This window comes from Mesitornis unicolor, unplaced genomic scaffold (assembly GCF_000695765.1).
Source record: "Mesitornis unicolor isolate BGI_N332 unplaced genomic scaffold, ASM69576v1 scaffold8037, whole genome shotgun sequence".
NCBI classification, from domain to species: domain Eukaryota; kingdom Metazoa; phylum Chordata; class Aves; order Mesitornithiformes; family Mesitornithidae; genus Mesitornis; species Mesitornis unicolor.
In genome coordinates, this window is record NW_010194396.1 from 66,012 (window position 1) to 80,755 (window position 14,744).

At 37.7% G+C, this 14,744-nt stretch overlaps 1 protein-coding gene across 1 annotated transcript; it reads left to right on the plus strand.

Moving 5' to 3' along the window:
- The first annotated feature begins 7,776 nt into the window (after nt 1–7,776).
- LOC104543224 (parvalbumin, thymic CPV3) lies at nt 7,777–10,951 on the plus strand. Its single transcript, XM_010187779.1, has 4 exons — nt 7,777–7,848; nt 8,199–8,331; nt 9,247–9,356; nt 10,926–10,951. Exons 1-4 carry the CDS (start codon nt 7,788–7,790, stop codon nt 10,949–10,951), a joined length of 330 nt encoding a protein of 109 aa, XP_010186081.1. The 5' UTR covers nt 7,777–7,787.
- Nucleotides 10,952–14,744: the final 3,793 nt, after the last annotated feature.

Below are 14,744 nucleotides of genomic sequence, written 5' to 3' on the forward strand. Positions count from 1 at the left end.
CAGTCAATTTTAATATAAGATCAACTGCATCCAAGATAATCTAGATTACTAAAATTGCAATACATTCAAAATTCTCCAAGGACTCACCCACCTTCCTGCCCACCTGATGGCGCTATTGTTCCACTCACAGGAAGTAAAAATAGTCGTCTGTCTGAATGAATTCAAGTCAGAACAATTCTGGTATCCCACTTGTATTGGATGAAGCCAATTTTGCCAGATCAAATTATCCTGGAACGCAGAATACTAACATTTTGTTTTCCAAAGGAGGGGACCCTATGCCTCAGATCTCCAGAGTAGGATGGAGGTCTCAGGAAAGGTCTGTGGTGCCAGTTTGCAGCTGGGGAATAAATGCCTTTTCTTAGTGCCAAACTGCAGGTGCAGGGCCCATTCCTGTGTTCCTTACATATCCAGCACAGCAGCTGTACTTGGCAAATGGCACCCCATGGCACTGAGGTACAGAGGAGCAAGACAAGGACCTACCTGCACCAGGGTGGGAGTCAGGAGCCCCGCGTTCCCCTCTTTGTCAGTATGAGATTTGAAGGTCTGCACACAGAGAGCCAGAACAGAGATTTGGTGCCCTTTAATTATATTAACATTTGGAGAAGAGAAGGACCTTATTGCGGTCTTCCAGTTCCTGAAGGGGTCATACAGGAAAGCTGAGGAGGGACTTTTTACAAGGGCAGGTAGCGATAGAATGAGGTGAAATGGTTTTAAACTGGAAGAGGGTAGATTTAGACTAGATATTAGGAAGAAATTCTCTACTGTGAGGGTGATGAGACACTGGCACAGGATGCCCAGGGAAGCTGTGGATGCCCCGTTCCTGGAAGCGTTCAAGGCCAGGTTGGACGGAGCTTTGAGTAACCTGATTTAATGGGAGAAGTCCCTGCCCACAGCAGGGGGGTCAGACCAGATGATCTTTAAGGTCTCTTCCAACCCAAACTATTCTATGATTCTATGATATTTAAATGCTGTCATTAAAATTAACAGATATCCAAACTGCCTTTTAAAAAAAATCTGGATGGCTTTAATCACTGAGAACACTATACTTCCAACATGATAGTTGCTCTTATGTACTCTTTTAGAAAAAAATTGAACTCTTGAGAAGTCAGTTATTGGGTAGTAATATTGCAAAAACCTAGATGACTGTCTTGTACTGTGTTTGTTGGAGCTTTTTAAGAAGATGTTTCAGTATCTGCAGATCAAAAAAATCTTCATTTCAAAATTATACGCTAATGCTATAGTGGTTCTGACACATAAAATGTTTGTGATAAATTATTATGGAGAAGGAAGGAAGCATTAATACAGCGTTGGGGAAATCATATTAAACAAAATTAAAGCAATCTACAGGACCTTAATGAATACTCAATGTGTTCAGGCCTTGTACGTTAGCCAAAACTACATTTTCATTAACTCTAATGAATTAATCAGGCCCTAATATAGCAGAATTTTCCTTAACAGTGAAAAGAGAATTATCCATCAAACATTCACTTTTATTATTTCAATGTCATCTCAGGAGAGCAATAAACAAATTAAATTCTGAGGAAATAATAACTGCAGTCTGACTGCAGGGCTAAAAGTTGTCATTACTGTCAGAAAATGCAACATATTTCAGCTGATATTATGTTTTATATTTTCACCATGTAATATGGGTCACCTGAAGATCTTCAAGCATTGTACCAATATTAATGGCTAACTAAAGGCACAGACAGCTCAAATGTCTTTTGAGTTAGGAGGCAGCTCCTTTATTTAACCACAGTTACTTCTGCACTGATTAGCCTGCTAGGTCTACAAATCTGAGACAATTTCACCACTTACCATTCCATTAAGAACAGTAAAAAATTCATGACAAGGTAAGTCTGATATCAGCTTCAGTGACCACTCCAGAAAGTTAAGAAGAGCTTGTGACTAGAGATGTTTTTAGACCTTTCCTTCTTTCAGTATTACCACTAAGCAGATCAGTGGAGAAAATGCTGGTTTCTGTCTACAAGAATACGTTTTCTTTCTTTTCCTCTCTGTCTCTCACTCACACAGGCTGCCAGGTACTGTGAGATTTCTATACCTGCTTATCATGTGTTTTAAGAAAGATCTTCAAATTGTGCCTGTAAGGCCACAACTGGAAAGACTGCTGCATGATCCTAAAAATACTCCTACACAGCTCCCTTAAGGTGAAGAACACTCCTCTGGAATTGTAAATTTCGAGGTCTGAGACCATGGCTTGTATTCTGCAAATGTTTCCATCCAACCCTTGCCACCAAAGTTCCTAAATATGTGGTTGCCTTCTGCCAACAGGATTTTGTCACATGCTTTATGCGTGTGTTTTAAGCTCTTGTCTGAATTTAGACACCTGCTTCTCCTTTATTTAGAAGGTAATTTCTGTTAAACAAGAGCCTTTTGATGATTACTTATGATAAAGGTTAACTCTAATTTTAGCATATTTTTACTTTAAACTTAACCAAGGCTTGTACATCGTTCTACTGCTGAAATTAATGGCAGAAATCCCACAGACATCAAAGAGGATAGTCAGTGAATATAGAAATGGCTGGAACCACTTCAGTGCTATCTGCTTTACTTCACCGTGGCTGCTTATGCTGTGGGTCATAGTGAAACACAGCTATGTGCAAAAAGCCCTTGGTAACAGTATAGTACCACTGTACATATCTTTTGCATGTCACAAAAGGCAGCGTCCAGATTATTTCACAGCCTCCAACCTTAGGGCACAGTTATTCTTAAAACACACAGAAAACCTGAGCAACTTAAATTTTTGAAGATCGCTCCATCTGACATTTTCTATAATGCCGACAGCAGACAGAAACATCTTAGACAATTACATTTAGGGTCAGAGCCAGAAAACGGTGTTACTGAGTCACAGAAGCACTTGCAAATGCATTTAAAGATGAACACATAATATATCAAATGGTAGCAGATATCTTCCAGGAGAGCTTTTTAAATGTTCATGATCAGAACAATCTCTATGAATTAGTTATGCTATTAACCAGTTATGTTAGTCTATTTTGCTATCATTTTCAATCAGAAATCAATCTGATTTACACAGAATTATAAGGATGTAGTTTAAAGTGAGGAAAGTACACAAGACATTTCTCCTAACACGAGAGAAGTACCTGTCTTCCTTTAGCTCCAGACCCACAGTACTGCAGGACGTATGTTGTACCCTGCATTCAACAGTTCAGATCTCTGCTCAGTGCTCTGGGTAATTATCCTCAACTTGCTGCAGGGAAAGAAAGCTTTGTCACTGAGGCTTCCAAGGCCTGGATTTCACCCTTCATTGGAATAATGCACAATACCAACAAAATAAAATACTAAACCATGTTCTTAAACCTCTCTGTTAAATGTGGTAAAAGACTATGGCCCAAGCAACCATTCAAATGGGATTCTGTAAATATTTCTGTATGATTAAAGCATGTGCCTTAAGAAGCAACTTGAAGTGGCAGGATATAACTCAATTGGCTGTAAAGGCCCTTTTCAATTATTATAGCTACATTCACACTAAGATTCTCTTACCATCATTTAGATATCAACATTAATGGTAAACCACACAGGTTACTGAGTATCTATTTTAGTTACTTCCAAACTCATTACAAAGGCAGAATCTGTTATCCAGGATCACGACACAATTGTTCTGGCCCTATCACAACCAGGGCTGAAAGATGGGGTTGTGTGGGGTTTAGAACAGCTGCTACTGCATCTCTTTACACTGGTGTAGTTGGTCTCAGGTTAACACCTCTCCTCTGATCTCACCTGAGACAACTGCTGACGTTCCTTTTACACCTGCTTGAAGTCACATCTTTGGTTGATTGCCACTGCTAATTAACTCTGCACTTTATACCAAACAGAACACAAAGAGTGCAAGACCAGTCCACAACCTGTCAATGATTTACCAAAACACAACTTTCCTCCATTCATAAGATCAGTGAATGGTACTTGATTTGAAAACAGTTGGTTTAGATGTTTAGATTCCCAGCAAGAACTTGTCAATACGAATGTTCTGTATTTCTCAGAGCTACACCTTCAGGTTTAATTCTGAAAGTCTGAAGCAAAAAATAAATGGCTTTAATATTCCTGTATATACTGTGCATAAAGACACTTCAGGGGAAAACAACACAAGTTATAAAAGTAACACAAGTATTGAACATAATTCTTCAGATGAACAATTCAATAGCACTTTCAGATGTCCCTAGCAGACAAAAAACCCAACAAAACCAAACAAACAAAAACAAAACAACAAAAAATCACTTTTCTTGAACTTAACAGGAAGAAGTGCTAAACATTCCCGGAAACTGCAATACTGACTCCATACCAGATTTTGGACTATGGCTAACTGCCCATTACCTGGCAGCTGTTCTTCTGGTTTAATTATTAGGTATTTTCTTTATAGCATTGCATTGCTTGCATAATATCTTTTACAGATCTCAGTTTTTGAACCTCTAAAGTTATTACAATCACTTAAGTTAACACGTACCACAGAAGTAAAGAAACCAGACAGTTAATTTAGTTGTAAAATTGATTATCTAATATAAACATCCCTTTACATAATATACTCATCCCTGACTATTTCATTCTAATTGTAGAGGAGGAAACCTGTCCTTCAGATGAAGTGTCATTAATAAATAAATAAAACCCAGTAACCCTAGATTCTCACCTGTATCAATATACAGTGACATCAACTAGATTCTGAAATTCAGCTCTTTTAGGCTTTAGTAAACCATCTTTCAGCCAGGATTAGCATCACTTTTGTTGTCAGTGTTGAATTTCAAACATTAAAAGATTCCTTCTTAAGCAATAATAGTGAACTTACTGTAGTAATTAGTTCACTTTTATTTGAGATCATACTTAAATATAATACTAATTAATCCTAGCTACTACACTACTGTTGAATACATGTAAAAACAGTTCAGCACCCTGTGTGCCATGGCAGAGGTATGAGGTAACCAGATGCCATTCTTTGAGCATTTGGTGCTTATATTTTAATATAACGCCTGAATTAGTTGCAGACATAGTTTGAGCTTGAGTATTATACGCTCATCACGATCTCATAATTTTCTTCTACTTCATTTTGATTTCCTCATTCTCATGAGCTTTTAATAATTAGTGTTGTATGGCACTTCAAACATTTAAACAAAGCGAGAAGTTCAATGGGCAGTGTGCAGGAGCAAGCAGAAATAAAGGAAGCTTATTATAATAAAACATCTATAGCACTATCACAGAGGTCTAAAAAATGTTGGCAGAAAAATGTCAAGAGGAATCAGTAAGAAAACCTGTGAAAACTTTTATCAACTTGAGATGGCCATAAATGAGAACATTCAGAACAAAGTGCCAGAAGGTTCCCACAAGGATGAAAGCAGTCTCAGGATGATTCTGTAGAAAGCCCGGTAGGTGCTTCCTTCCCACTGCCACCGTCTGATGGATCTTAACATCATGCAAATCTCAGACAGAAAGCAAGATGAATATACAGTATTGAACAAAGAAGATAAACAGAAATAACACCAAAATGCCTGAGATCAGATCTTCAACTTGTACGAATCAGCATTGTTCAATTTGTTTTAACCAGACAATACTAATTTACCACAGCCCACAGTTCTTAAGTTTAATAGGTTAATAGCAAAGTGTTATTCCAGATTACTACAAACAGTATCTTTTCCTACTGAAAGAGACAGAAGAGAGCACTCTTTCATTAATAGACAGCTGATATTTGGGATTAAGGATAAGTCTGATTATTTGTGATGTATGGCATCTTCTTTTGCATACAAAAGAGATAGCAAAAAAGTAAAAGTATGATTAAATGATATCTGCCTTTTCATGTTAATTATACCTTGTATTTCTCTATCCAAATGCAGACAAACAGGTGCTATAGAACAACTGCTATGCTTGATACTTTTCTCACTGTCATTAAACCAACCAGGAATAAACCCATTGTAGTCCATTAATTTACACCAAGGCTTAGATATATTGCTCCTCTGCTCCACTGGGCAATTTGTAACATTTGTTACCATAAAAAAATATTGCTTGTTCAGCATACCATGCTATTTCTATTCATTAAAAAATAAAGCAATGCTCATGTACTAGGAGAACATTACTTTAGATACCATAATAGACTGTTATACAACAAACCCTAACCAAAATACACGTGTTTCTTATAGGTCTTCATCCTAGAATTCAATCGGCATAAACCCCCTTAAAGATGGAAACAAATTTTTGTCTGCGAAGGAAAACCTCATATCTGTTGTTCCCAGTTTTCTTAAGGGTTTTTTTTTCCAAAATTAATACTTTTGAAATGTATAATAAACTCCCACTTATTTATACCCACAATTTTAATTTCATATTAAGGAAACAGATAGCAAGAGTGTGTGTTGTAAAATGCATGTAAACCTATATCCCAAGTAAGTCTAGTATTGTTTTCATGTAATTTAAAATATTCAAAATAGATTATTAAGTGGACCATCTGATTATACATAATCTTCCAAAAGAATACAGATAACAAGATTGGCTTATTCAGCTTTACCTAGTTTCAGAGCTTTGCTGTCACTGAAGGCATTGGTTGCTTTCCCATCCCTGATTAGGGACAGCACTGTAATTTAGAAAATGGTCAGGAAATATGAAATGAAGCTTACTGTAGAAGGATCACCCCAAATTATAGCATGCTTTCCTCTGTCCTAGTGACAAGTTATCTTTGCCAGAATGACACCTTGTCACCTCTGATCTTTCATCTCCAGCTTCCTCTGTACATTCCAAAGGATCAACAGATTTAGGAAAACCAAACTAGTTTCTTTTCACAAGGATTTGGCTGCTGGAGTCATCTTCCAGTGAGCAGCTTTAAGGTCCAGAGGTTAACTGAAAATCTTCAGCATACTTGGAGATTGAAAGGCTATGTTTGGATGGCAGAGTTGTACTTAATTAAGCACAAGTGGATTTATTTAGAAATAAAAAAAAATATTCTTGTCCATATTATCTTAGGATATAAATGGAAAGAAAAGTTTAATTAGTTAAGGAAGAAATTTGAGCTAGGTCTCAAATCAAACATTTGATCCATGAACCAGTAACCTAAGTAATGGTTATTGTCACCTTTTGAATCCTTTATAAGCCAGAGTGGCAAGCCACAGCCAACATCACTATTTTGCCTGGTACCTCCTCAGCTGTTTTTCCTTTACCTACCTGAGAAAACTATAAAGGTGAGCAGCTGACCTGAGATTAATTAAATGAAATTACTGTGCAGAGCTGCACCAGCAGTAAGTACAATAATTGTTGTTCTAAGATTGTTATTTTAATTGCTGGAATTACATATGGATGGACCTTATATAGATAAGTATCAGTTTTCCTCTTATTCTTCAGAGCTGTTGGGGGAGAAAACAGAAGCAAACCTTCTTGACTTTCTTCTTTCCACTGCATATACTGTTATTTGTATTGCCAGATGCCATGCATTCCAGTAAGACTAATTATTAGATTAATGGTTACAGAGAGTTTTAAAATGTGCTGTACTTAAATAGGATGCAGGTAAATTATGAAAAATTTATCATCAACTCACATCACCATTTATGTAATCCATCTCATTAAAAACTATTCTTTCAGCACTGTTATTTTAAAGGAAGTAATTTACTATTTTAATTTGTTTATGAGTAGCAGCAATGTTGGTTTGATCAATTAGATTCATCTACCCTTAGAAGTCTTGTTAGCCATGTAGTATTCTTTGAAGAACAGAAAAAAACCAATTTGTTGTAAGATACATTTGCATTTCACAAATCTGTTTGCAATATACTATTTTGCACAGGTTTAAAATGAGCCTTACAGACCTTCTAAGCCCTTCTGATATTGCTGCTGCTCTGCGGGACTGTCAAGGTGAGAAAATAATTAAAACTCTCAAAATCTATTATTTTGTGTAACACATGGCAAGCTTAATTCAGTCCCAAAGGGATACTGAACAAGCGCATACTGTAAACAGATTTCTGTAATCTCTTTACTTAGCTGTCACAGTATTGTTCATGACTGGTTTTTATTGTCAGTTTGTAACTTATCTCCATGTGATTTTTTTTGATGTTTAGGAGGACATGGCAAGATTCATTCTTTGTCAGACTTTAGCTATTATTCATGTTTAGAAAATTAGAATGTAACAAAGCAGCATCCTCAGACTGTTTAGGAACAGTGAACGCAGTGGTCTGGGGTTAATTTATTTATTAATTTATTTTCAGCTCCAGATTCCTTTAGTCCCAAAAAATTCTTTCAGATCAGTGGCATGTCTAAAAAGAGTAGCAGCCAGCTCAAGGATATCTTCCGGATTCTCGACAATGATCAAAGTGGCTTTATTGAGGAAGACGAGCTCAAGTAAGGATTTTCTGTGTTAACTATTTAAAGGCTATCCAAAAATCAGCACTTTTTTCTTTCCAGAACTGTTCTGTAAATGTGAGCACAAGTTATGCTAAAGATTGATAGATCCTTCAGCAGACTGTGAAAGGTGTATTTAAGCAAATAATCCCTACAGAGAAAAATAAATTAGTAAATACCTGCCTTTAATGCTCAGTATAGAAAAAAGTAACTCCCTGGGGCTGGATTTTGATAGTAGGCAGAATCGATTGTGATTGATTCTGTTTAAGCGGGCCCAGAGGAGGGCCACTAAGATGATCAAGGAGCTGGAGCACCTCTGCTATGAGGCCAGGCTGAGAGAGTTGGGTCTGCTCTGCCTGGGGAAGAGAAGGCGCTGGGGGGAGACCTCATAGCGACCGTCCAGTACTTACAGAGGGCTTACAGGGAAGCTGGGGAGGGACTCCTTATCAGGGAGGGTAGTGATAGAATGAGGAGGGATAGTTTTAAACTAGAAGAGAGGAGATTTAGACTAGATAGCAAGAAGAAATTCTTTACGGTGAGGGTGGTGAGGCCTTGGCACAGGTTGTCCAGGGAAGGTGTGGATGCCCCCTCCCGGGCAGTGCTCAAGGCCAGGCTGGACAGGACTTTGAGCAGCCCGGGCTGGTGGAGGTGTCACCCCCATGGTGGCGGTTGGAACAAGATGATCTTTGAAGTCCCTTCCAACCCAAACCATGATTCTATGAATTGTATCAGGGCTGGACTTACAAAGCAGAAATATATATGACTAAGATTCAGCTTGTCAAACAAAGTAATGTTTGGAGGACTTGGCTTTTGTGGTAAAGAATTTATTTATATATACCTATCAGTCTGATTACACAGCCAGCATAAAGGAATAACATTCTGTGAAAATAATTATCAAGTTGGTTTTTTTCCTAGGTATTTCCTTCAGAGGTTTGAGTGTGGAGCCCGAGTGTTAACCACCTCAGAAACCAAGACCTTCTTGGCAGCTGCAGATCATGACGGGGATGGTAAAATTGGGGCTGAAGGTATTAACTTATTTATAACTTATTCAGAATAAGGCTTCTCAGGATGTGTTGTAACTGATGCATGATTTTCTTTTACATTGATAGTACACTAATGTACCTCCAGTGATTTTACTGAAACCCTTGCAGAAGCAACCTGTTTTAAGGGCAGAAATGGTCCCTGATCTTACAGGTTCATCTCTGCAACTCCTTTTGCACGAGCAAGTAAAAAAAACCCCAGCTAGGCTGCCCTAAGGAACTTTCTCACTGCGACTCACTCACAAATTTCCAGTTGTTTTGAAATAAACCGCCCTGTATTTCTCCTCTCACTTAATCTGATGTAAAGTATCACTAGCATCACTTTTAATACACAAATGTAAAATCAAGGACAAAAGAACCTGCTCTACACAGGAGAATCAACAGCACATCCATTGGCTCATTTAGAGCAGTTATTTCCCAACAGCAATTCCACCAGTCAGTGAAATAATTCACAATATGCAAGAGCTAGCAGCACATAGATCAATATTTGTTTTGCATGATAACGAGAATAGAACAATCAAGTGTCACTACCCTGACACAAGATCCCACAACAGGCTCTGCACATGGGGACCAATGCTATTTATCTTCAGTGGCAGGCTAAGGACCACAGAGGAAGAAGCAGCTGTTTTAGGAAGCAGCATATTGCAGTCACTCCATGGAGATACCAGTGTGATTTAATGGCCGCTGCTCTCATAATTCTGTATTTCTCTATCCCAGTTTGAATAGGAAGCACACGCTCACACAAAAGGTTGGCAGCCAATGGTAACTTGTCCCATGAGAGAAGCGAGCTGCCCCGATGAGCATGAAAGGGGCTTAGGGAATAGCACGCAGGGAATGTGCTGGCCTGCAGATTCCCGAGCTCGCTGCACTAGGAGGACAGAGATCCTCTGTTTCTTTCTTTGGAAAGAATTAAAACGAATTCCTAGGAAATATGCCAGAATAAACACACATGATTTATGAAGCAATCAATATACTGATACAGTCGTTCAAGGACAGGACTGATCAGATACTCTAACTCACAAAAGCCAAATATTTAAAAGATCTTCCGCATAACAATCTCTTATTGTACCACACAATATTTCAGTATCATACCACATGGAACTGCACAATTTATTTGGCTTTAGATTGTGCTCTAAATCAACACTTCTCAACTGCTAAAGCTAATTGTAAATGCTAAAGCATTGCAAACAGCTAATAAGACAAATGGACTCGCATTTCATTCTTTTACCTGAGCTCTTAACTTCCTCTTACTCAAATTCCCTATTAGCCATTTCATTAGTTTTGCTCAAGATCAGTATTAGGCAGAGAGAAGGCTAAACTTATCTTAAACATTTGATCATTCCTTATAAATGTCAACAAAACCCTGCCTTTCCATCTGTTGTTTAGAAGAGGAAGTTTAGACAATGTCTCTCTTTCATACATGTTTTCTCCTCTGGCCATCCATTGGGTAACTGTTTTCATTCCTATTCTAAATCTCTTGATAAGCCACTAATCGTTTACCCTAATCTTTTCAATTTTATATTTCCACTGTAAATATTCTCTTATCTTTCACAGAATTCCAGGAAATGGTGCAGTCCTAGAGGTTCAAATGGACCAAACAAGATAGAATTGGAATGAATCTGCATAAGATACTCCAAAACCTTGAAAACAAGGAGTCCCTTATTAATCTTGTCAGTGTCTATTATTTGTTCATTGCCTTAGCAACATAATGAAACACTAATTAATGATTTTTTTTCATTGTGTGGATCATTTACCATGTTCTAAACTTTACTTTAGCAGACATCTCCCCTAAAAATATTAAATAAAAATTAATCATATACAGTAGCTTGTGTCTGTTTTTCTGACTGCTAAACTGAAACGTGTGAATTCTTAAACTGGAAGTGTTAATCCCTGCAAGGTCTTAATCTCATCAGACCTTCATATATGGAACATCTTTTGAAATCAGGGCTAGTTCTGTTTACGATAGACCTTCTGGATTAAGCTTGAAGTTTTCAAAACACTTTGTAAAAGACAAGGGGCTCAGATATAGTTGTGAAGTAGCTGAGAATAAAATCTCTCACTGACTTCAAAGTGAAAACCAGTCACACATTTTTGCTTAAGAACTCTCTTCTGCATGAGCATGTTGCAGTTTCAAACAGCTCCTTTTACATTAGCCAATTAAGAGAACAGGAAAGCAAAACCCACATGCTTTCCTGCAGAAAGAATTAAAAGGAAAGCCTATGTGGACTTGAGGTTTCCAATAACTGTGAGGCTTTAAATAGCAGATAGGAAGCAAAAGATATCTTCTTGGCAGTATTTTCTAGCTTTCTTAATAGGGAGGACTAAAAGCATGGAGGAAGAATTTGTAGAAATACAAGTTGAGAAAGCTCCAACGTACTCTACCCAGTATTTCTGGGCTATATCTGCCTTATTAAAAATGTTCTTCACAAAAGTATTCATCTCTGAGGATGCTGAAGAAAAATCTTTTTATAAACAAACAATTCAGTCATTAGAAAAGAGAGATGTTGGGATGCTCTGATGGAGTATTTATATATTTGCTTGTTTTCTCAACATTAGCAAGTCCTGTATGCTGCACATCACACACATGCAGCTTGCAGGAGTCACTAGAACACAACAGAACCCTTTGCAGCAAAGTGAATGGTTTAGAGTCACTGCCATTTCAATGCTTTTCTTCCTTTGCTGAAAATGACTACATGTAAAATTAACTGCATTTTTTTTCATTTCAAAACTTTCTATAAATATTGGTAAACTATGCAGAAAAACATCAAAACCAGAGCTGAACTGGTTATGATAACCATCTATTGCTGAGGAAGAGACTGAAGAACCTGAATGTGCTCCTTGTGAGAAGGGCTCTGTATCTTTCAGAGCAACAAAGTCACAAAGACCATGTCCACATGGCTAATGATTTGATATGCTAGGCCCTTTTCTCGCTCCCAACCTGTATTTTGCAAACCTAACAAACCAGTAATTGAAAACCAGGAAAACACTGAAATAAAAGCAATTAAATAAATTAAATTTCTCCTTTGCTCAGTGTGAAAAAAAGTTCACAGAGTGCCATCCTGCAAGACACCCCAGACAGCTGCACCAGTGCAAATTCTCTAATGATTCATCCCCGAGTACTCACCTTTGTGTCTTCTCTGCAGCCATCTACTCTTTTGGGAGGCAAGTACTGGAGAACCAGACCAGAAACATCTACTGCCTTTTAAAAAAACATGTATGTATTAATGTACAATTCCACACAGTTGATGGCTGAAAATAGATGTTTTGTCCCATTTCAAAATGTTTTCCAGCAGCTATATTTGGCACACATGTTGTTTGTAAGCTGGTATACTCAGTACACATGATAATTTAATGTGGCCATCACATTTTTCCTTTTATTGTGCAAAAATAATACAAAATGATAGAAAATAAACATCGAATTTTAATAATACTTCTTCATGAAATATGCTCACTTGGCATAAATCACTGGAGTATCAATTACTTAAAAGGAGCTACTCAGATTTATACAAGCTAAGGATCTGACCCATGGAGATTCTCATAGCATGAGATGGATGTCACAGGATATTCACAAGAAATATAGTGTGTTCTTGGCAATGAAACCAGTCTGATGACAGAAGGGTCTTGGACTAGTTCAAATGTAAGTAACAAACAAATCGCTCTCTATTTCACTTACAATTAAGTGTCCTGACCTTGACTAATCATATCACATCAGGCAGGCAAATGCATGTAAAATAAAGAATTTTCCAGTTGCTGTTGCACTCTGAACTCTAGCTCCTCTCAGTGTCTCAGCCTTCGTACCATGGCCCTACACAAAGAAACCCAGAGGCAAAGGACAAATTCTGTTATTCTCCACTAAGATGCAACACGTTGCTGGAGCAGGTCGCTGGACAGAGGGAGGACACAAGATTCATACAGTGCCCTGACCCACAACGAAGTTGTGAGTGAAATCAGAACTTTCTTAATTTACAAGAAAGAAGAATATATCACAGCTGTCTGCCTCTGAAGTTCCTGTAGAACATCTGAACTACAAAATGTACTTAGACCCAATCAAGAGGCAAGGAACAAAAAAGCTGGGGAAGCACTTCTTGGTCTGACACATATCCTTTTAACTAGTCTGTATGTAAAGGCTTTAGAAAAATCTTGTTCATCGTTACTAATTCAAAACATGCCTCAATTGTTGGCTTATAGCTTATTATTGTATACAAGTTGTGCACTACAGCACCAAACAGAAAAAATACTACCCACTTACTCTGCTTGAGGTATTTTGAGCTCTCTCTAACATCCAAAGTATTGCAGTTAAAGGAACCTTTCCATGCATTTCCATCAGGGAAAAAGTACCTTTACAATCTTAATAGTACGGCAGCTACTCTAGCAGATTACTGCTCTGTGTGAGAGAACATTTTAAGGAAAGGAAAATTTGTTGACTTGCAGGATTTCTGAAGTGGGAAAAACTTGTAAAGTTAAAACAACATCTCCCTGGAATCCTCAAAATGCTAAATCATACTTTTGAATGCTCTTGTGAAACACGTGACAGTGATAGATCAAACTGGATTTACTCACTGACAGAGATACCTGTCTGCTACTAAAACAAAATGCCATTGGTAAGCCCTCTTCTAGAGATGTGGTATGCAGAAATCCAATTGTTTCAAGCAGGGACTTGTAAAAAGCTCCTGGGCAGGGCCTTATTGACTGACAAGGAAGGAAAAACTAAAGAGATTTACTACATTTAAACACCATATGAGATGTGGATACATCTGCTCACTGAAGGGAATAAGCAACCACTTTCTATAGGCATATATTTAATTAATGGGATGGAAATAAGGACTGCATTAACAAACTATGTTCACTGAAGAATTTGACATGAGGGGAGGCATGCAGAAGTCAGCTACTACTGACAACCACGGTTACAGATCGCAATAGAAGTTGCAACTGTCAGAGTAACCACTTGTATACTGAAATTATTCACTAGGCACAACTATAAAAATATACTTTTAGAAAAACCAGAATACTTGTGATTCCATTAAAATACATGTGTCCAGAGTTCCATTTCATGTTCACATTATTTGCCCCATGATACCTTGTGCCATACTACCCTGTTAACAAATTAAAATATAAAAGAATAAACAGTGCCTTTATTCAACCTCTAAGCATAAAACCCACCATGCCTTAAGTAAGTCAAACCATGACATCATTTTTCATGTAATTATCCCTCTCACTTCTTGCTGTGATCAGCAGGGAAATGATTAATGTATTCCTGTAACTTACTTTCAGAGCTGAAATCCTTTTAACTGTCTAGCCTCTTCCTCATCCTCTTTCCCCAGCTTTTCTTTCACATGTACTACGATCCAAGCTAGTAAGAACACCTAGGCATTC